Genomic DNA, 22806 nt, shown 5'->3' with positions numbered 1-22806 from the left:
CTAACAAGCACTAACTGAGCAGCACTCAAGACTTCTCCTTGCAGGACTCTCTGCAGCAATCTGCAGCAAGCTCTCCGCGCTCAGAATGCTCTCGACATCTTCTGAGCCCTCGAGATTCTTGTTTCTCGAGACTTTCTGACCTCTCCTGGAGACTTGTTCTTTGGTTTTTTTCTTGTTCATACTGTTAGACTAAACTGTTGTTTACTGTTGGCAACATGTCTTATCTGTTCACACTCACTTCCTTTTTCCCATCCGCCAGCTTCCTTCCCGGACGGCCCATATCCCGCCATCCCCCTCAAGCGCAGAAGCGAGAGAGAGGAAAGAAAAAGAAAAAAAGACAGAGCGGAGGCAGTGGAGGAAGACAGGCGGAGCAGAGAAAGCAGGCGGCAGAGGAGAGCAGAGGAGGATGAGAGCGCTGTGTCGGCAGGCAGACAAGCAGAGCGGCTGCTTGGCTGCAGGAAGAGCGGCAGAAGCGGCTCGGCGAAGCGTAGATGTTCTGCAAGACGCCCGCCAGGGAGCAGGAGTCCACCTGCGCAGCCAGTCAGGAGCGCCAGCCCCCGCCAGTCAGGAGAGCCCCCTCCCCCCATCACCAAGGCAACTCCCCCAGTAGGGACAAGGGGTCCTCACCCCACACGGCAAGACAGAAGGGTGTCTAGAGACCTGTAGTTGCAAACTGCAAATTGTACAACAGCACACATTAAGCTCTTTCTTTGTAAAACCAAAGTTTCAACCAAGCAAGTGTATTAGCCCCAATTTTATCTGTACCTGTTTCTGTTGTGTTTAGTATTTCTTTGGTGTGTAGTTCTTTTCTGTTGTTCTGTCTGTGTCCCACAGTGTTGTGCTGTAGTGTGTAGTGCCATGCTACAGTAGCAGGGCTGCACAGCACTGAGCAGGGCACACACAGCAACAGGCTGCAGCACAGGCTGCAGGGTCAAGTGCAGTGCACAGTGTGTGGTGTGTGTGCAGGGTGCAGTCGGTGTGGTGTGCTTGTGCTGGCCCCCTGATGCCCTTGGCAGTCCAGATTCTTCATGTTCACCTTCCCCGACATGCGAGGCAGCAATCCCCCCCACCCCCCCCCCCCCTCACACCCCCCCCACACCCTCACCCCCCCCCCCCTCACCTTCCCCCCTCCAAGCCCACAGCCCACAGCCCCCCCCCCACCCCTCAGCACCCCCCCCAACCCAACCACCCACCAAAGCCCCTCCACCCCCCACCCAGTGCACAGTGCCTCCCAGAGGAAAAAACCCACAAATCAAAATGAAACTTAACTTGAAAACAAAAACAAAAATTTAAAGAAACGAAAAACTTTAAAATAGTTTCCTTAGTTTGATGGTATGGGAAAAAAAAAATTTTATGATCAGGCTCAGTTAAAATTGGCTTCAAAAAACGCTTTAAGCTGCCTGTCGCCTCTCTCGATGCTCGCTCCTCTCCTCTGCGAGATGCCCTGGGATGATTGCCCTCTAAAAGCATCCTCCTCTCCCAGATCTCTCGCTGGCAGCACAGCTCACAGAGCAATAAACTGCTGATCTCAGCAGCCCTCAAAAAGTGCACCCTTGCCACCACAAGCGCTGATGTCGGCGAGTCAGTAGCAACAGCACACAGCAAGCAGCAGTCACTTGCACACTCCACCACCATCCTGATGTCCGGGCAGGTCCGTTGAAGACTTCCAGCACACCTTCAAGGTATCTGTGTGAAGCTCCAGGAGGCCCGTGCTGCAGGGTTCCAGAGCAGTCCTGTAGGCTGTATCCAGAGCCATAGCCAAGGCGGTTGCACCGGTGCCAGGGCCAAGCCTGCCGGCAGGCTGGAACCCCCTGGATGCACGTAGGCATCTGCACAGCGTCATGAACCTGGCCCGTGGCGTCCTGGCCCACCCCGAACCCCTGTCTGACGTCTCGTCCCAGCCCGCGCCCACATTGACATGACGCACCCTGAAGTAACTCTTGTCCCTGTGGGCCTCGTGCTTTGGGTGGGCCAGTGCCTGCTGGAGAATCTACTAAGCCTGGCCTGGTGAATGGGTGCCTCCCATTCCCATGTGTGATGGCCTGGACATTTCACCAGTGAGGAATCCTATCCCAGTTGCTTTGTTCCACCCGCAAGCGACCTTCCGACAGAATCCCCGGCTGCAGTCCCCCGCTTGCGTGGCAGTACAGTGATGACGGTCTGCTGTGGGCTACTAGTTTCCAGAGGGCTCAGGTGGACCTTGCGCTGCACAGTCGTGCTGTCAGGGCATCCTTCCGTCGGGCCACAGTCACTGCTTGGCAGGGTGGCAGAATTTCATCCAGTGAGGGCCTGGCGCTTCAGCAGTGGGTCCCTGAAGTGCAGGTCCTTGTCCTCCCAGAAGTGCAGCACTATGCGGTCATGCAGTCCTGCCAGCCACTTTGTCCCCACTGCAGTCGGTCACACCCACCATGTGTACTGCCCCGCCCCACCATCGCCGCCACCTGCCCCCAGTCTGCTGCTTGCCACCATCTCCACACTCCACGGCCACCCCTGCTTTGCGGTTTCTCGCGCTGCCCTCACTGTCTGTGGGCGCCTGCCCTCTCCTCGCCCGCGGATGACCCATGGCCGCATGAGGTGGCGCGAGCGAGTGGCGCGGCGTTGCAAGGCGTAACGCGCGAAGATCGCGCGGACGAGCGCACGCGCAGAGGCGCGAACAGGGCGAGCGCGAGCGCGCTGGAGAGGCGGGCGGTGCGACATTTTCCCCTGAAGCTCATTGAAATCCATTTCCATCAGGAATTCAATGGGCGGGATTGACTCAGGGAGAGCAGGCAGCGGGCCCCCCCAGAGTGGGCACATGGATTTCCCTTGAGCGGTGGGGTGAAAGTGGACTCAGAAGTTAAATTTCAGTCTTTTAGTAAGCTCGAATGTGAAATTAGTCGTAAAATTCGAATTCGTTAGAATAGTTAATTTACACAAAGATAGGATAGAACCTTTGTTAGGTAGATCCCATCTCTTCCTAGCAATCCTTCTTCCCGGAACAACATCCCATGATTGAAGAATCCAAAGCCCTCTCTCCGACATCACCTGTGTAATCACTAGGAGGTGCATCTAAACATCTCAAGCTCAAAAGACAAGCCACAAATCTAATTGAAGACACCTTTGTCTTTGTCAGAGTCTCTACTACCTTACAGAAGCTCCATACAGTCTGGAGTGAGGCTTAGGAAGAAAGACATAAGACTCCAAACAGGGAAGGCAAGGGTTAATGGGGTGAGCTTGGCACCTCCAAGCTACCCAGTTCAGTCTGGAATCAATGTAATTCCAGGGGCAGGTTAATGAAAGAGGGAAGGGATGTGTCATCTGATTTGTAACAATCTACAGGGTCATAATTGCAGCAGCATCGGAAATGGGTCAAGTTGGGTGTTAATTGAAAGTGATGTCTCTCATGAACACAATGTTACCAACCAGGACAAACCTAGAACAATTAGGCAGATATAGCTAGTCGAAAAAACACTGAAAAATTAATTTTAACATGAGCATGTCAGATATGTAGCCCTCACAAAGTTAAACTGTGTCCGTCAACTGACAGGGCTATGTTATCAGCTAATGCTCAGAAGAGGAGGCCCGATTCATTTTTAATGTTACAGATTACTATAAATGGATGGAATGCTTCAAGCTGCTTTGCATCAGCAAAAAGAAGTAGTTCAGTGGTACCGAGAATCAGCTTTGATTATCATGGCAAAAGAGTCGCAATGAGTCACTGGTTAAGACATCCAGCCAGAAATCACTGGAATCCATCCACAAATGGTATGCCCATAGCTACCTAACGTAATTAATTACAGTCCCAAAGTAATTTATTACAAAATCCTTGGTTTTTACTTTGGTTCTTGATCAGTTTTAGACATCAATGGGGAGACAGAGTACTGATTAGTAGCTGAATCTTTGGAGAATACCACCATGGAGGACCTGGTTTGACACAAAGCTCAGGGCCACCTTATATGCTATAAGAAGTGAACCCCTAACTTGAATTTGGCAAGGTTGGAGAGGAAGTACATTGAGCAACAGGAAAAAGTTGAAGATTGAAGAGACTGCCGAGACTCATCAAGCCCTCAGATCGCTACCCCTTCCTGCTTCTCCACGTGGGCACCAATGATACTGCCAAGAGTGACCTTGAGTGGATCACTGCAGACTACGTGGCTCTGGGAAGAAGGATAAAGGAGTCTGAGGCACAAGTGGTGTTCTCGTCCATCCTCTCTGTGCAGGGAAAAGGCCTGGGTAGGGATCGTCGAATTATGGAAGTCAACGAATGGCTACGCAGGTGGTGTCGGAGAGAAGGCTTTGGATTCTTCAACCATGGGATGGTGTTCCAAGAAGAAGGATTGTTAGGCAGAGACGGACTCCACCTAACGAAGAGAGGGAAGAACATATTTGCAAGCAGGCTGGCTAACCTAGTGAGGAGGGCTTTAAACTAGGTTCACCGGGTGGAGACCAAAGCCCTGAGGTAAGTGGGGAAATGGGATACTGGGAGGAAGCACAAGCAGGAGAGTGCAAGAGGGGAGGACTCCTGTCTCAGACCGAGAAAGTGGGACGATCAGCAAGTTATCTTAAGTGCCTATACAAAAATGCAAGAAGCATGGGAAACAAGCAGGGTGAACTGGAAGTCCTGGCACAGTCAAGGAACTATGATGTGATTGGAATAACAGAGACTTGGTGGGATAACTCAGATGACTGGAGTACTGTCATGGATGGTTATAAACTGTTCAGGAAGGACAGGCAGAGCAGAAAAGGTGGGGGAGTTGCATTGTATGTAAGAGAGCAGTATGACTGCTCAGAGCTCTGGTATGAAACTGCAGAAAAACCTGAGAGTCTCTGGATTAAGTCTAGAAGTGTGAGCAACAATGGTGATGTCATGGTGGGAGTCTGCTATAGACCACCAGACCAGGGGGATGAGGTGAACGAGGCTTTCTTCCAGCAACTAGCAGAAGTTACTAGATCGCAGGCCCTGGTTCTCATGGGAGACTTTAATTACCCTGATATCTGCTGGGAGAGCAATACAGCAGTGCACAGACAATCCAGGAAGTTTTTGGAAAGTGTAGGGGACAATTTCCTGGTCCAAGTGCTGGAGGAACCAACTAGGGGCAGAGCTCTTCTAGACCTGCTGCTCACAAACAGAGAAGAGTTAGTAGGGGAAGCAATAGAGGATGGGAACCTGGGAGGCAGTGATCATGAGATGGTCAAGTTCAGGATCCTGACACAAGGAAGAAAGGAAAACAGCAGAATACAGACCCTGGACTTCAGAAAAGCAGACTTTGACTCCTTCAGGGAGCTGATGGGCAGGATCCCCTGGGAAAATAACATGAGGGGGAAAGATGTCCAGGAGAGCTGGCTGTATTTTAAAGAATCCTTATTGAGGTTGCAGGAAAAAAACATCCCAATGTAGGAAGAATAGTAAATATGGCAGGTGACCAGCTTAACTTAACAGTGTAATCCTTGCTGATCTTAAACACAAAAAAGAAGCTTACAAGAAGTGGAAGCTTGGACAAATGACCAGGGAGGAGTATAAAAATATTGCTCAGGCATGCAGGAGTGAAATCAGGAAGGCCAAATCACACTTGGGGTTGCAGCTAGCAAGAGATGTTAAGAGTAACAGGAAGGGTTTCTTCAGGTATGTTAGCAACAGGAAGAAAGTCAAGGAAAGTGTGGGCCCCTTGCTGAATGAGGGAGGCAACCTAGTGACAGAGGATGTGGAAAAAGCTAATGTACTCAATGCTTTTTTTGCCTCTGTCTTCACAAACAAGGCCAGCTCCCAGACTGCTGCACTGGGCAGCACAGTATGGGGAGAAGGTGACCAGCCCTCTGTGGAGAAAGAAGTGGTTCAGGACTATTTAGAAAAGCAGGACGAGCACAAGTCCATGGGGCCAGATGCGCTGCATCCGAGGGTGCTAAAGGAGTTGGCTGATGTGATTGCAGAGCCATTGGCCATTATCTTTGAAAACTCATGGCGAATGGGGGAGGTCCCAGATGACTGGAAAAAGGCTAATGTAGTGCCCATCTTTAAAAAAGGGAAGGAGGAGGATCCGGGGAACTACAGGCCAGTCAGCCTCACCTCAGTCCCTAGAAAAATCATGGAGCAGGTCCTCAAGGAATCAATTCTGAAGCACTTAGAGGAGAGGAAAGTGATCAGGAACAGTCAGCATGGATTCACCAAGGGCAAGTTATGCCTGACTAACCTAATTGCCCTCCATGACGAGATAACTGGCTCTGTGGATGAGGGGAAAGCAGTGGATGTGTTATTCCTTGACTTTAGCAAAGCTTTTGACATGGTCTCCCACAGTATTCTTGCCAGCAAGTTAAAGAAGTATGGGCTGGATGATTGGTCTATAAAGTGGATAGAAAGCTGGCTAGATCGTCGGGCTCAATGGATAGTGATCAACGGCTCCATGTCTAGTTGGCAGCCAGTTTCAAGTGGAGTGCCCCAAGGGTCAGTCCTGGGGCCGGTTTTGTTCAATATCTTACTTAATGATCTGGAGGATGGCGTGGACTGCACTCTCAGCAAGTTTGCAGATGACACTAAACTGGGAGGAGTGGTAGATACGCTGGAGGGTAGGGATAGGTTACAGAGGGACCTAGACAAATTAGAGGACTGGGCCAAAAGAAACCTGATGAGGTTCAACAAGGACAAGTGCAGAGTCCTGCACTTAGGACGGAAGAATCCCATGCACTGTTACAGACTAGGGACCGAATGGCTAGAAAGCAGTTCTGTGGAAAAGGACCTAGGGGTTAAAGTGGACGAGAAGCTGGATATGAGTCAACGGTGTGCCCTTGTTGCCAAGAAGGCTAATGGCATTCTGGGCTGTATATGTAGGGGCATTGCCAGCAGATTGAGGGATGTGATCAATCCCCTCTATTGGACATTGGTGAAGCCTCATCTGGAGTACTGTGTCCAGTTTTGGGCCCCATTCTACAAGAAGGATGTGGAAAAACTGGAAAGAGTCCAGTGGAGGGCAACAAAAATGATTAGGGGGCTGGAGCACATGACTTATGAGGAGAGGCTGAGGGAACTGGGATTGTTTAGTCTGCAGAAGAGAAGGATGAGGGGGGATTTGATAGCTGCTTTCAACTACCTAAAAGAGGGTTCCAAAGAGGATGGATCTAGACTGTTCTCAGTGGTAGCAGATGACAGAACAAGGAGTAATGGTCTCAAGTTGCAGTGGGGGAGGTTTAGGTTGGATATTAGGAAAAACTTTTTCACTCAGAGAGTGGTGAAGCAGTGGAATGGGTTACCTAGGGAGGTGGTGGAATCTCCTTCCTTAGAGGTTTTTAAGGTCAGGCTTGACAAAGCCCTGGCTGGGATGATTTAGTTGGGAATTGGTCCTGCTTTGAGCAGGGGGTTGGACTAGATGACCTCCTGAGGTCCCTTCCAACCCTGATATTCTATGATTCTATGATTCCATGATTCCAGGACTTTGTGAAATACTTTTTCTGCTTTAGATTTAACCAAGTATTCTGCACTGATTGCCTGGGACCTTGCTGACATATGGGAGGAATTTCAAAAAAGGAAATAGGGTTGTTAAAAGGTCACCAGTTCCTCTCTGAGTTCTTGGTTCAGGTGAAGCCCTAGAACATGGCAACAGCAATGAAAGCTGTTGGGAGGTTGGTGGGCATAACAGCATCTAAATGCTCTTTCCCAGCTGTCAAATAAAAAATGGACAACCCCAGAACTCCATCAAATTTTGAATGAAACATTAAATATGGCTGGGATTACTTTCTCAGAAGTCACCAAGCACCATCTAGATTCATTAGGGGCTGTTAAATGATGAGGTCTAGTAGCTTGGCATTGCTCCAAACGGAGGATCACCTGGTGCGTGGAGCAGGCATGGCCACCTGAAAGACGTGCTGAGACCACTGCACGCATCATCTAGCAAACAAGAAGGAGACTTTCAAATTTTCAAAGGAATGTACGGGGTGGGGCTGATGGTTGGTCACTTGAGGGCAGGGCAGTAGAGTTCAAACCGATGGCCAGAGAGGTGAGAACAGGCATTGTGGGACACCTCTCGGAGGCCAAGGGCAGCGCTGTAATCACTATGGTGTCTACACTGGCACCGCAGTGTTGTAACCCCGGCACAGAAATCTCTATGCCTCTCACTGGGGTGAGTTTTTTAGAGCGCTGCAACTGCACAGTTTCTGTGCACTAAGTAGCTTGGCAGTGTGTGCACCTCAGGAGTTACAGCGCAGGCAGCTGCTTTACTGAGCACAAACTGGCCAGTGTAGATGGGTCCTAAGCAACAACTCATCTTTCACAGAAATTCTCCCTTTACCCTCTTCACTTAGGGCCTGCTCTAAAGGAACATTTTCCTGAGCAACAACAGACTCTTTCTGGGTTTCACTTAAATCCAGAATCACCTCTGGGACAACTGATACATTTTCAAGTAGCATAAACAGAGGCACTTTCAGACAAAGAACTGGAGAGAAACTTTTACTCAGCAGACAAACAATTGGAGTCATCCTTTCCTTTGTCCCAGCACCCATCGCTGAATTCAGACACATACCTGAAAACTGGGACAGCTTCCTTAACAGGCAAATTGCCACTCCTAACAGATAAACTCCACATTATACTGAGCTTCTCTAAGCAAATCACGTCTCCATTTACTTTCACAAACATTATTTGCTTACAATCCATCACCCGTAAAAAGTTTACCCCTTTCTTCCTCAATTAGGGCTTCAACCTGACCATCAACTTTAATCTGCTCTACAGAAACATTTTCCTGATTAATGAGTTCCTTCTGTGCTTTATCTAATTCCAGATTTACTTCTGAGATACTAGACAGACATTCAGAAACTTCATTTACAGACAAAGAGTTATTTTCCACCTTCCCCAGGTTAGAGACATCCTCTCCCTGGTCATAGCAAAACTGGTTAAACACAGACAACTGCTTAGAGTCAAACAACATCCCAACATTATTATAAACTGGACTTTCAGGATAATACAGTTTCTGCTGTTCTTCCACTGCTTTTTTGATTTAGAGCTTAAGTCTGGCAACCCTCTCCTCAGCAGCCAGTCGTTCCATGTGCCTTGCATAGGCTTCTTTCTCTCTTTCAGCAACTTCTTTCTTTATTTCAGCCATTTTCTGTTCATGTTCAAAATACACGCATTCTTTCGGAGCTTCCAGTTTCATTGCTTCTGCTGATGTCTTCTGGCTCATGGTCACTGATCTTTAACCTTTTAAACTCTCAATATTAAATTTCAAATTTTGAATAGATATTCTGACCTGGTTCTGTGGATCCTGCTGACTACATCACTGTAACCATGCCTCAGTGGGTCACAACTGAGAATGCCAAACTCAGGACAAACTGCTGACAAACGGGGCAAACAACCCAAAACTGGTGGTTATTCTTTCATAAGATATACCAAACCAGCAACAAAAGTAAACTTCTGTTTCACCACACTGGCTAACAAGAAGTCATAAAAACAGTTTTCTTGGGCATTCCAGTCCTTGTATCACCACTGAAAACACTGGATTTAAAGTTGAATGGTTCTTTACAACCAGTCTCATCAACTTCTTCTTCTGATCCCAAAGGACCAGCCACACATTCAGGTCAATATATAACTTAGATCTTACCCATGAACAAGGTCAGCTCTCAGACTGATGCACTGGGCAACACAGTATGGGGAGGTGGTGACCAGCTCTCTGTGGAGAAAGAAGTGTTTCAGGACTATTTAGAAAAGCAGGACGAGCACAAGTCCATGGGGCCGGATGCGCTGCATCCGAGGGTGCTAAAGGAGTTGGCGGATGTGATTGCAGAGCCATTAGCCATTATCTTTGAAAACTTGTGGCAATTGGGGGAGGTCCTGGATGACTGGAAAAAGGCTAATGTAGTGCCCATCTTTAAAAAAAGGGAAGAAGGAGGATCTGGGGGACTACAGGCCAGTCAGCCTCACCTCAATCCCTGGAAAAATCATGGAGCAGGTCCTCAAGGAATCAATTCTGAAGCACTTAGAGGAGAGGAAAGCGATCAGGAACAGTCAGCATGGATTCACCAAGGGCAAGTCATGCCTGACTAACCTAATTGCCTTCTATGATGAGATAACTGGGTTTGTGGATGAGGGGAAAGCAGTGGATGTGTTATTCCTTGACTTTAGCAAAGCTTTTGATATGGTCTCCCACAGTATTCTTGCCGGCAAGTTAAAGACGTATGGGCTGGATGAATGGACTATAAGGTGGATAGAAAGCTGGCTAGATGGTCGGGCTCAACGGGTAGCAATCGATGGCTCCATGTCTAGTTGGGAGCCGGTATCAAGCGGAGTGCCCCAAGGGTCGGTCTTGGGACCGGTTTTGTTCAATATCTTCATTAATGATCTGGAGAGTGGCGTGGACTGCACCATCTGCAAGTTTGCAGTGAAACTGAACTTGGAGGAGTGGTAGATACGCTGGAGGGTAGGGATAGGATACAGAGGGACCTAGACAAATTAGAGGATTGGGCCAAAAGAAATATGATGAGGTTCAACAAGGACAAGTGCAGAGTCCTGCATTTAGGACGGAAGAATCCCATGCACTGCTACAGGCTGCGGGCCGACTGGCTAAGCAGCAGTTCTGCAAAAAAGGACCTGGGGATTACAGTGGACGAGAAGCTGGATATAAGTCAGCAGTGTGCCCTTGTTGCCAAGAAGGCTAATGGCATATTGGGCTGTATTAGTAGGAGCACTGCCAGCAGATCATGGGAAGTGATTATTCCCCTCTATTCAGCACTGGTGAGGCCACATTTGGAGTGTTGTGTCCAGTTTTGGGGCTCCCACTACAGAAGGGAGGTGGACAAATTGGAGAGAGTCCAGCAGAGGGTAAATAATGATTAGGGGGCTGGAGCACATGACTTATGCGGAGAGGCTGAGAGAACTGGGATTGTTTAGCCTGCAGAAGAGAAGAATGAGGGGGGATTTGATAGCTGCTTTCAACTACCTGGAAGCGGGGTTCCAGAGGATGGATCTAGACTGTTCTAAGTGGTACCTGATGACAGAACAAGGAGTAATGGTTTCAAGTTGCAGTGGGGGAGGTTTAGGTTGGATATTAGGAAAAAGTTTTTCACTAGGAGGGTGGTGAAGCACTGGAATGGGTTCCCTAGGGAAGTGGTGGAATCTCCATCCTTAGAGGTTTTTAAGGCCCAGCTTGACAATGCCCTGGCTGGGATGATTTAGTTGGGATTGGCCCTGCTCTGAGCAGGGGGTTGGACTGGATGACCTCCTGAGGTCCCTTCCAACCTTCATAGTCTATAATTCTGTGATACTCCACTGTGGAGCTCTCTGGGACTGCTTTCTTCATCTTTGCATGGGAAGCATTGAGCAGGTTTGCACTGGGTAGTGCTCACTGGTTCCTCTGTTCTGCCCTCAGAACAGTGGGTGCTTTCTGGGGCGCATTGCGCAGTGTCCCCTCCTGGCATCTTTTTGTTGGACCTGCTACCTCCCACCACTGCATTTTTGGATTTGTTGCCCAGGATTTAGCCAGTGTGGTTCCTGTGCGTGGTCTCTTTCAGGGGCCCTCCTTGCTGACTGAGGTTAAAGAGACCCACTCTGTGAACAACACAGACCACAGTTCATCCTTTATAAAATGAAGTTCATGATGATATACAAGTTATTCACAAATGCAGAATAGCGTATTAAATAATTTGTATTACAAAATCACAAGGTTACACGTTTTTTAAACTCTCATGATTTAATGTGGGGGGTTGGCCAAAGCGAGACATTGCAATGATTTGGTTGGACTCAGTGCAGTGGTGTTACACAAGAAGTTGATCCTAACTTGAATCAAACAAGTCGGTGGGTAACTGTCCCTTTGTAGGGCCGTAACTAGGGCAGGGAGAGTGGGGCAGCCTCCCAGATTGCAGAGCTGCTGCGGGTGCAAAAATGGGGTGGCACGCAGGATCAGGCCCAGCAGCGTTCAGCTGGAGCCCAGAATTGTGGGGACTGTGACCCCAGCCGGAGTAGGCTCCCCGGCACTAGGAACCTGGCAGGGCAGCAGGGAGGCAAGGTTCTGAATGTGGCTTGGCTTCTACTGAGCATGCTCAGTAACAGCTACTGAAACTGCTGCCCTTGCTGTGGATTAAAAAGGCTAAGGGAGGTGGATGGGCAGGGTCTGAGCTGGGGGTGGAAACTGACTGTGGGGTGGGGGGTGAAGCAGCTGGAGGCAGGGGCAGGAGAGGGGCCCAGAAGCACAATTGTATGTGTGGGGGTCAGGTAGGAGCTGGGGTTCAGCCCAGGGGAGAGGTGCTGCTAAAGGGTGCAGGGAGGGGTTACCCTGCTGGGAGAAGCCATCTGCCCTGTTTGCAAAAACAGGGTGGCGGGGGCAGAGGGACTTCTATGCTGAGCAGGAATTGTTCAGACAAGAACATTGCAGACGCCCTGGGCGGCTGGTGATTTACAGATGGGGCAAGGCACAGCAAAAACAAAGAAAGAAAACGCTGCACAAATGAAACAGGCCTTTTTAGTCAGCACTTTGGGAGGGTAAAACAGGCTCCGCTGTCTCCTTCAGCTGCATTCCTGCGACTGGTACTGGCCCTCACTTGTTGCTGCTCTAACCTGATTCAACCCTTATTACAGAGAACAGAATACGGAGATAACGCTCCATTACCTGGCCAGCGAGGTGCACTCACACATCAGGGAACACACCCTGGCTTTTCTTTCTAGAAGGCCTCGCTCTCATTTTGGGTAGGGACAATTTCCAGTTGTGTCCAGACAGCTAAAAATCCAGGCCATTGACTGCAGCCCAGTGAAGAGCCCAATGGGGTGAGCTATGCACTGGCGAAGAAGCAAGGCCACTGAGACCTGTGCGTGTAGCATTCTGAGCTGTGACTCTGCCAGTCTGTTCCCGACCCCCTTCTCCACGAGCCGGGGCCATCACCTTGGTGATATGTCCATCTAGCCATTGTAACTATGGCATCAGCATTGTCACACACTGAAGCCCAACACACTCCTGTTCTCAGAGTGCTACCAGTGTGGTGCTCTGCTCTCTCCAATGTTGATATCACTCGGCTGCGTGCGTGTGTTCCCTCTGTGTGCACAGTCTCCAGCTCCCTGGCAAACGTAGTCCAAGGTGCTGCTAAGATACAGCTAGCCAGTACATGTGTACTTGACAATGGACTCAGCTCAGTCAGTGGAGGGACTTTCCACTGCCCCCTCGGCTGGACCAAGACACCGCCCCAGGGGTGCGTTCTTATACACAGGTACAAACAAGTTACACATCACTTCTGACATATTGAGGTGCAACCCCTCTACATATTAAGGTGCCGCCTCTCATCTTGTACATGTTGGTTCGATCAAAACAACTCTATCCATCATATTACTCTATTGGCCCTGTCATTGATGGTCGGCCTGTTCCTTGTTATCTGTGAAATGTTCCAGTACAGTATGTTCTGGTACCGTGTTTATATAATACTACACTAGGTGAATATATGTTTATGCAACATCAGCCCTTTCCTTGCCAGCGTCTGTGAGCAGGGCCAGCTTCCAGCTCACAGCTTGACTTTTGCTTTTAGCTAAGGCTTGACCATACTTTAGTTCAGGCCTCAGGCCTCAACTGGGCCTTTATCAGGGCCTGCACTTACTACAACTCTGATTTCACAATCAGCACAGTCAGATACTTTCTTCTGTCTCCACACTTAAGAGGCAGGATGCCCCCTCACACCTATCAGCTGTCACAACATAGCTTCCCCCACTGAATGATACTATCCTTACACAAACAAGCCCTGCTGCTATAATCTGCCCCTTTAAAGGGGCATAGTCACAATTTGCTTGACAGGAATCAGCAGGAGAAATGATCGGGTATAAGCCAACCATAATATTGTACCAGGAAGCAAACAACAATCAATACTCTTCTTTGAAAAATAAAATCACAATGCAAAAGGTACAAAGGAATCTTACAACTCCCCTCTCCTCCCCCCACATGGCTGTCTCCCTCATATACAGACCAGAGAAAGGGTGGCTTCTGCTTATACAGAGTCAGATGCTCTGGTAGTAATTCAATTGCTGGATAATCCACCTGCCCAGTAAATTCATTCTTTGTTTACTTTTAGTCTCTGATGTGTCACTGAGAGAGGTGGCTGTCTAGTCTAGCCACAGTCTCACTGGGGGGTGATGGAAAACCACCAGTATCACTTTTTTTGTAAACAGGAATGCAGTGTTATGTCTTTCTGAATATGTTTCATGCTATTAAGTCATTGCAGTAACCATATTTATGTTATGATTATTTTCAATCCATAATTTTTTCAGTACCTATCAATGAGTTTACTTAAAGGCTATAGAGGAGAATATTATAATGATGTTAAAGAATTGTGTGAAAATAAATGCGGCACCTAAAAGAATTATACACTAGCTTTTATTGTCTATGTACTGTACCAATATGAAAAAGTAAATACATCATCACTCTATAATATCCTAACTCATATCACCTAACCCCTCCCACCCCCCGTAATGGACACAAATCTCCTTGCTCGCCCAGGATGCTAAATTCCTACTTACAGCTCCGCCTCTTTGGGGACAATTGGCCTGGTAATTCTGCAAGCATTCAGTGGGTAAGGGGCTGAATACTACAGGGGAACACTTTGAAGGGGCAAGGGATTGGGTGCGTGTATAATTAGCCTACACAGCAAAGGGGGGGCTGACATAACCACCCAAACAATCTCCTCTGGGCTAACAGACTGGAGGTGTCAGATGCCCAGCAAAATGCAAACAAGCCTCTCTCTTGCTGGAGGCTGGGGATAACAAGGGGACACAGTCCTGGGCACCCCAAGAACCATCACACTTAGGCCTGGGCTAAACTTAAAAGTTACTTTGACCTAGCTATGTCACTTTTTTTTTTTTTTTTAATAATTGGAGATATACCAATCTCCTAGAACTGGAAGGGACCTGGAAAGGTCATTGAGTCCAGCCCCTGCCTTCACTAGCAGGACCAATTTTTGCCCCAGATCCCTAAGTGGCCCCCTCAAGGATTGAGCTCACAACCCTGGGTTTAGCAGGCCAATGCTCAAACCACTGAGCTATCCCTCCCCCACTTCCTTGTGGTTGAGGAAAATTTTGCAGCCTGAGCTCTGTAGTTAGGTTAACCTAAACCCCAGTGTGCATGGAAGAATTCTTCCATCAGCCTAGCCACCACCTCTAGAAGCGCTGGATGAGCTCCCCGTCGCTGCAGGACGCATCTTTACTACAGCAGCAGCACCCTAGCTGTGTGTCAGGATCCTGCCAAGGGCAGTTGGGACCAAGTGTCAGGGCAGGATTAAAGCAGAGGCTGAGTAGCAGAAGAGTTCCTAGCACGTTCCAGGCTAGGATGAATACCAAGGATCAGGTTTCGGGGTCCAGGTCAGGTGAGGTCCAAGCCAGGAGTTCAAGAGCAGTGAACATGAATGGTCATGACAGTTACAAACAAACCACACTGTTGCCTAGAATCCCCCTTTGCGCCCCCCACCCCGGCCCTTTAAATTGCTGCAGGAACCCTGGGTGGCATGGAAGGGCTGGCTGGGGGAAACTGACCCCTCCCCTTCGGCCCCACCCCTTCTGGGGCCTGGAGCTGGGCCCCCGTACCGGTAAGAGTTTTATGTGACTTTCACTCCTGGTAAGAACACACATAAACTGGGAACACGGAGAAGAGAGAGAGGCAGAGGCAAAAAAGCAAGAAAGCCACCTGATTGCCTGTGAGCCGAGTGTGACCCTGGGAAAAGCTTCAGAGCGAGAGCTTTGGGTCTGCTGGCTAAAGAGGCTTCGGGCTGTAAGTAAGAAACTGCTCAGTTTGTTCTTGGTTCCTCCTGCATTCGGAGAACAGCACTTTGCACGTTCCTTGAAAATAAACAAGATGGCATCAAAGAAAATACCAGACTCCATCCATTTCTGCTTCCATCGTGAGCGTGCACAAGGCCCTAAACTTTGATTAACGCTTGGGTCAAAAGGGGCAACAAGATTGTTTTTATTTTTACATTATTTCTTGAAATGTTAGTAGCAGCGATGCATAATATGCACTACCACTGTGTAGCAGGGTGCTGCTGAAGCACCTAATCAGCCCCTGCTCAGCCAGCCTCAATCAGAGGAAATGGATTGGGGCTGGGGAGAAGGCTGGTGCCTGGCCTCAGGAACTGGCTGCACCTGTGGGCCTGCTCAGGAAGGAGCTATAAAGCCTGGCTGGCAGCCAGTGCAAGGGGGGATGGCCAGGGAAGGGTTAGTCTCCAGAGAGAAGGGAGAAACCCTGTAAAGAGGAGAAAAGCCTGTAAAGTTTGTATATAGTATTGCTGGTGGTGGGAACTATTCTGTAAATAAATCACGGGTGCTGCAAAAGAGAAGCCTGACAGAGCTTTATTAAAGGAGCCCAGAGCACCAGGGAGGCAGGCCAGGAAAGGACCCGGTTACACGTGGGGGCTTGTCCGGGATCCTTGTTATCCAAGCCATAGACACAGTGTGGCAGCCTGAGTATGGAAGGCACCCTGCAATGGCTCGCAGAGCAGCAGTCTGAACTGGGGAAGACACTGCAGTCTTTCAAGGAGTCCCACCATGTGGAGCGGCAGGCCCTCCTCGCCTGGCAAGCTGAACAACAAAAAGCCCTCCAGGACTTCATCAAGGAGCAGTCGGCAGTGCAGCAGCAGCTCCTGCAGCGTCTGGTGAGTCCTGCTGTGGTGGGGGATGGGGCCCGGACTCCAGGCCTTGGCCTGTGTAAGATGGCCCCTGCTGACGACCCCGATGCCTTTTTGGGCACCTTTGAGCGGGTGGCCCTGGGAGCCGGTTGGGAACGGACCACCTGGGCCCTCCGGCTCGGACCTTATCTCACCGGGGAGGCGCAGGCTGCGTATATGGCCCTGCCTGAGACCCAAGCCCGGGATTATGAAGCAGTGAAAGCGGCGATCTTAGACCGCCTCGGGTTGTCCGCAGAGAAGTACAGGCAGAAGCTTCGGGCAGCCCGATGGACAGAACATGTGCGACCCCGGGCCTATGCCCAAAAGCTAATGGACTGGGCAACCCGGTGGCTGAGGCCCGACGCCCACACCGTGGGCCAGATAGTGGACCAGGTGGTCCTGGAACAGTTCCTGCAGGGCCTTCCTGACAGCGTACGGGTGTGGGTGCGGCGACATCAGCCAGCCACTCTGGAAGCGGCAGTACAAAGAACCGAGGAGTACGCTGAGGCTGATTTCCCCGTAAGGGAGCACCGAGTCTTGCGAGGCCCAGAGGGGAGCAGAGAATCCCGGGAGCATAGCGGGGCGAAGCCGCCGGACCGGCGACGGGAGGAGCCCAAGGGGACCCCTAGCCGCCTGGGGCAGTTCGTATGCTGGCGATGTGGTCAGCCAGGACACAAAAGTCGGGACTGCCCGGTGATGGAGTGTGGAGCAGCAGACTTTTGCGGGTGGACTAGTACTGGGGCAGGGGAAAAGAGGCATGGGTTGGCCACCATCCCGGTGCGGGTAGGAAAAAGGACCCAGAGGGGTCTGGTGGACACGGCCTCCGCCCGCTCCTTTGTACAGCGGGGCGTAGTGAAGCCGCACTGGCTTATCCCTGGGGGACGGATGTGGGTGGACTGCATCCATGGGGATAGGAAGTGTTGTCCCGTGGCCCAGGTACCCCTGGAGGTCAATGGGTGGTTTACCTGGAAGCGGGTGGGAGTAATCGAAAGGTTAGCGTACCCCGTGGTCCTAGGACAGGACTGGCGCTTTCCCCTGAAGGGAAAGGCGGCCGGGGGGAAGCAACCAAGAAACAGGAGGAGAAAAGGGACCCTGGAAAGGGAGAGCAAGGCCCCGGTGGAGGTGACTCGGGAGCAAGAAAAGGCCCCACAACCTCCCAGGGTAAACCTAGAACAGCCTAGACAACCAAGCCAGGACAATAAACATGGGAGTATGTCTGAGGAGCCCAGGGAGCTCCGCGGGCAAGACCACCTCGGGGAGGAAGCCCTCGGGGGGATAGAAGGTGCCCAGCGGGGAGAGGCCCAACACTACAGGGGCAGAGAACCTGAACCAGAGGCAGGGGGCCAACTCGGGGCAGTAGGCTCTGAGCTAGCAACCCCGCTGGAAAAGAAAGGGGAGCCTCTGGCGCGGCCAGCCCAGCCATGCGACTGGTGTGAGGACCTCTGGGTCAGCGTGGACCGGTGGGGTGCCTCACCCCCGACCGAATGTGCCTTTTGTGGCTGGGGAGTACAAACAACCCAAGGGGTTGGTACAGGGAACCCCCCGACTGGGCAGGGGGTGCAACAGCCAGATAAAGTCCCGGGCCGTGGAAGGCGAGGCCGAGGGAGGCCAGGCCTGGCACCAGCTTAATGGGGGAGGTATGTAGCAGGGTGCTGCTGCAGAAGCACCTAATCAGCCCCTGCTCAGCCAGCCTCAATCAGAGGAAATGGACTGGGGCTGGGGAGAAGGCTGGTGCCTGGCCTCAGGAACTGGCTGCACCTGTGGGCCTGCTCAGGAAGGAGCTATAAAGCCTGGCTGGCAGCCAGTGCAAGGGGGGATGGCCAGGGAAGGGTTAGTCTCCAGAGAGAAGGGAGAAACCCTGTAAAGAGGAGAAAAGCCTGTAAAGTTTGTATATAGTATTGCTGGTGGTGGGAACTATTCTGTAAATAAATCACGGGTGCTGCAAAAGAGAATCCTGACAGAGCTTTATTAAAGGAGCCCAGAGCACCAGGGAGGCAGGCCAGGAAAGGACCCGGTTACACACTGGCACATTATAATAGGACATAACAGTTGAAATAGTCATTTTTACTTATTTATGTAACTGATTATGTATTTTATTTACTTATTTTAAAAATCAGTAAGGCTAGCAGCTGCTCCAGTAATACAAATAAACAATAAATTAATAACAATCCTTAGTGCTGATCGAAACATCTGATAGTTTAGACCCAAGGGTCTCCTGTTTGTGTTGTCATGAACCAGTTTGACACATTGTAACTGTTTCACTGCCCCAAGCAGGAACTACTTTCTTCTAGAAATGTTCCCCTCATGCATGATTAGTCACCACAGCTACTGACATACAAGTAATATAAAAATGACTCCCCCAATAATGAACCTCCCAGCTGCTGTGTAATGTACCCCCAGAGTGCAGATACAGCCACCCACCGCTCCCCTGAAGGTTTAACCATTCTGTGGCTCCTCCCCTTGCCCCAGGAAACCCCTGTCAGGGACAGAGAACACAGCCTGCCCCTGCCCCCACCCCGCCCTACTTTGGACACACAGCGGGAGAGGAAGTGATCTGATCATTAAAACTTTTTTTAAAAATAAATCTCCAAATTAAACCTCTGCTAATCTGAGTGGAGGTGACAATGCCACCTCCTGCTTTCGCTGAACAGATGGCAACAAGCTTAGAGAACCGAACCTTGCGAAAGTTATTTATAGGGAACTTTTACAATTAGCAATGCAAAGTGAACTTGAACTGCAACCTTCTCTCCCAAACCCGTCACTTGTCACTTGCAGACGCAAGGGAAGATTTCACACTGTAGTTAGCAAACAGACAACTGTTTACAGTACATTTAATTTGAACTTTGAGCTTAGTCCCAACATTCAGGGACAATTATCTCCAGTAGCACTAATGAATTCAGATCCTGTTATCAGCGTCTGGGCTTCATTGGTTCGCAACAGTGTTATGCTGTCCCTCTAACGCCCCCATGTTAGACAAAGTTTTTCCTTCTGGAATCACACAAGTAATTTTTTAATCTGAAGAAAACAAACCAACCCCAAACAAATGGACTCAGATCACCACCATCTCTCCAGCCAACCCCTTCCGGTGAGCTGAGTGTGTTTCTGAGAACCATCCCAAGCCTGCCCCAGCATGCTCTTTTACATCCCCATCTCAGAAAGCGCATAAGCACATGCTTAAAATGAAACATAAATTCAGGGCCTTACTCTGTCCAATTTCACTTTTCAATTCAGCACCTGGTCCAGGGGGATATTGCCCTGGGTCTCCTAGTACTGAAGCTGGGAGCACAGCAGTTCATACCAACATTAGACCAAGCTCCATGCTTTTGTGGCTTTGTATTTCAAATATACATTGACATGATGGAGATTCAATTTGTGCTAATTGAGCTCTTTTGAAATGATTTGATTGTATCCAGACTCTAAGAATATATAGCACATGACGTGCAAAGAGGCTCATAACTAAACAGAAACCAGAGCTGCGTCATGACTTCATGGACTAATGCTTCAATCTTGTAGGAGTTTAGGCAGAGTCCTGAACTACAGCTCTTGATTAAAACATCATGCCATGAGGTTCAGCAGTTTCTCTCTGGATCCCCTTTCCCTGGAGGGAGAAAGCAGGGCAGCAATTCCCTGCTTCTCAAAAGCCAACTCTGCAGAGATCCCCCTGCACCATTCACGGGGAGGTGAAATCACAAAACACCTTTGGTGCAGCACTGTCACCTAGACTGTCCAGTCTCCTGCCCCCTTTTCCTTTTAACACTGTGTTCGCTAGAGAAACTGGTTTAAAGGATAAATATTGACAGCTGGTAAACAGCTGCATGAATTGTCCGACTCTTTGAACCTGTGATCTAGGCAGAAACTACCCAGGACCTAACCCAAGCACTGAGCTCCCCTCCCCATCACCTAACAACCTTTTCTGATGGCTGAGCACAGCAGAGAGCCTCACCCAGACCATGGGAAGGACTGAGGTCCATCCCATCAACAACAAACTGATTGTGTTGGACACTCCCACATTTCTCCAGCAGTTAATCACTTTGTGTGTGGAGGAAATCTCCCTGACTTTCACTGATGCTCAGCTTGGTGGAGCACACTATCTACCCGAACAGGCACATATAATCTAAAGACACTGGAATTTATCTGCTAACCTTAATCACTAATAGCCACATGCCAGGATCTTCACTAAAGTGCTGGACAGAGCTAGCAGACTCCTGTCAAATGCTGCTAGGCAGATGACATTGTAAGTTACAATTGCTAAACATTTATCAGCTGCTTAGAGTATTGTTCAAGATAGTTAACAACACCTACAGTATTGCTAAAGCCAAGCCAGTTTGATCCCTTCAAGGCTACAACCTGTGAAAAGCTTCTATTGGCAAAAAAAGCAGAAGCATCCTTTACATATTAAGTGACAACACACAATTCTGTTATCAGAAGCAGGAATTCAGCTATGAAATTAAAATGGCTTCCCTCCTGGTCTACACAATGAGTAAGACCATTCCTAAGGACGTTAGGCTGTGTTCGGTATAGCCGGATCAGTCAACAGGCCTGGCCCAGGCTATCTGTCTTTGGCATGGCCGTTGCTGAGATGGGCTCTGCTGTTTAGCTGCTGGACTCCGCTATTCCGGATGCAATTGTTGTTTGTGATGTTGCTGAAATGCATGGTCCCATTTTTCTCTTTCTCCCTCATTTGTTCTCTCTCCTCTTCAGCCATGTCACTTTCTTCTGTGTCACTTCTCAAGTCCCTTTCCATCTGCAGGAGAGAGGCAATACACAGAGTGAAGGCTGCAGAAGAAGCAGTAGTGTCTGAGTCACTGGATGGGTTCCTGCAGGGGGAGGGGAGGGGAGCAGAGGGATAGGAGGGGGAGTGTAGGCAGGTACTGAGACTCAGAGGCTGCGGGGAGGCAGCCAGCTCCAGGCTGGGAAGGAGGGTTCTGGCAGTTCCTACCTGCTCCTGGGCCTGATCCAGTGCCTTGGGTCTTGCTCCCTGCTCCATGGCCATGCTCCAGCTCCCCCTCCCCCCGGGGTGAGAGTTTACCTGAGCGTGAAGCTAACCCAATATTTCCATGGTGGAGATGCGAGCCTCCTGCCCCCCCCAATTCTGCTGCTCTAGATTCCAGCTGCCATTTCTGTCTGTGGGCTTTAGCAAATCCTTTCCCATGTGTCCTCCTGGGGTGCCCTTAGGAGCATCCCCTTGAAATGGGCTCTGACTGTCCCTCCCTCTGTCTCACTCGAGGGGCGACCCAGGGACAAGCCCGGTCGATGCCAGGAATTGCTGTATGGTCATGAAGCAGCCTGAAGCCAGAGCATTAAGGCTTTGTCTACACTACGCAGCTTTTTGCAACACGGCTGTTTCTCTCCTGCCAACAAAAAACTTTCACCTACCATGAGTGGCAGCAGCTTTGTCGGCGGGAGAGCGCTCCTGCCGACAAAGCGCTGTTCACACTGGTGCTTTTTGTTGGTGAATTTTTTGTCGTTCGGAGGGGATGTTTTTTAACACTCCTGAACGACAAAATTTTCCCCGAAAAAGTACCAGTGTAGACAAAGTCCAAGTTCCTGGGTGGGGGAGGATTTACCTTCCAAACACTCACAGCTGGGCTACACTCCCCGAGGGAGCTGAAGGCATGCTGACTTGTGCTGACCTGTGGTTTTGCTTGGGTTGCCCTGCTGTGAGTGACCTCAGGGACCATCCTAGCTAGAATCCCTGCTCTGCACAGTCTGTTAAATCCATGCAGCAATTGGAGTGGTTGGGTGGAGGGTGAAATGGATTGTGGGTATGGGGGGGGAAGAGCCAGACAGCAATCAGCAGGAGCTGATTTAAATCGCTGTTGGCATTCACCAGTTTCATTAAGTTGAACACAAATTATGCAGAAGCTTCTCAGCAGTTTCACAACCCCTAAAGAAATGCCTTGGCTCCAACCCATTGCCCAACAGCCCAAGACAGGAGATGAATGAGAGACACATGATAAAAGTCTATTAAACAATGACTAGTCAGGGCAAGGCAGCAAGGCAAGCAACGAAATGGGCGTCCTCGGATGTCCTTCCCTCCTCGGCGGTCCCCTCCTTCCGCCCTCCCCGGGGCTCCCTCGTGGGCGTCCGCGGGCCGACTCAGGCCGCGCAAGTCTTTGAACCGCCGCCTTCCGCGGGCCGGGAGGCTCGCAGAGAGCGCTAGGTACCTGGCTCCTGGGTTGAGGGAAACGGTTCCCAATCCCGCTGGGGCGTACCCCCCCTGCCACC

At 50.0% G+C, this 22806-nt stretch overlaps 1 protein-coding gene and 1 long non-coding RNA gene across 4 annotated transcripts in view; one reads left to right on the top strand and one right to left on the bottom strand.

Moving 5' to 3' along the window:
* Positions 1 to 16023: 16023 nt before the first annotated feature.
* Positions 16024 to 22806, top strand: part of LOC120391690 — a 20701-nt gene continuing 13918 nt past the window's right edge. The window contains exon 1 of the long non-coding RNA XR_005591439.1: positions 16024 to 16566. This is a non-coding gene — a long non-coding RNA (uncharacterized LOC120391690). The remainder of the gene's footprint in view (positions 16567 to 22806) is intronic.
* The window catches only part of LOC120391689 (ceramide synthase 2-like), a 141981-nt gene continuing 137700 nt past the window's right edge, over positions 18526 to 22806 (bottom strand). For all 3 annotated transcript variants that reach the window (XM_039515647.1, XM_039515648.1, XM_039515649.1), the window contains exon 11: positions 18526 to 21322. In XM_039515647.1, the coding sequence (XP_039371581.1) occupies positions 21128 to 21322 (195 nt within the window). In that variant the 3' untranslated portion in view covers positions 18526 to 21127. The remainder of the gene's footprint in view (positions 21323 to 22806) is intronic.

This window comes from Mauremys reevesii, linkage group 26 (genome assembly GCF_016161935.1).
Source record: "Mauremys reevesii isolate NIE-2019 linkage group 26, ASM1616193v1, whole genome shotgun sequence".
Classification (NCBI taxonomy): Eukaryota; Metazoa; Chordata; order Testudines; family Geoemydidae; genus Mauremys; species Mauremys reevesii.
This window is presented reverse-complemented; position numbering and strand designations above follow the sequence as displayed.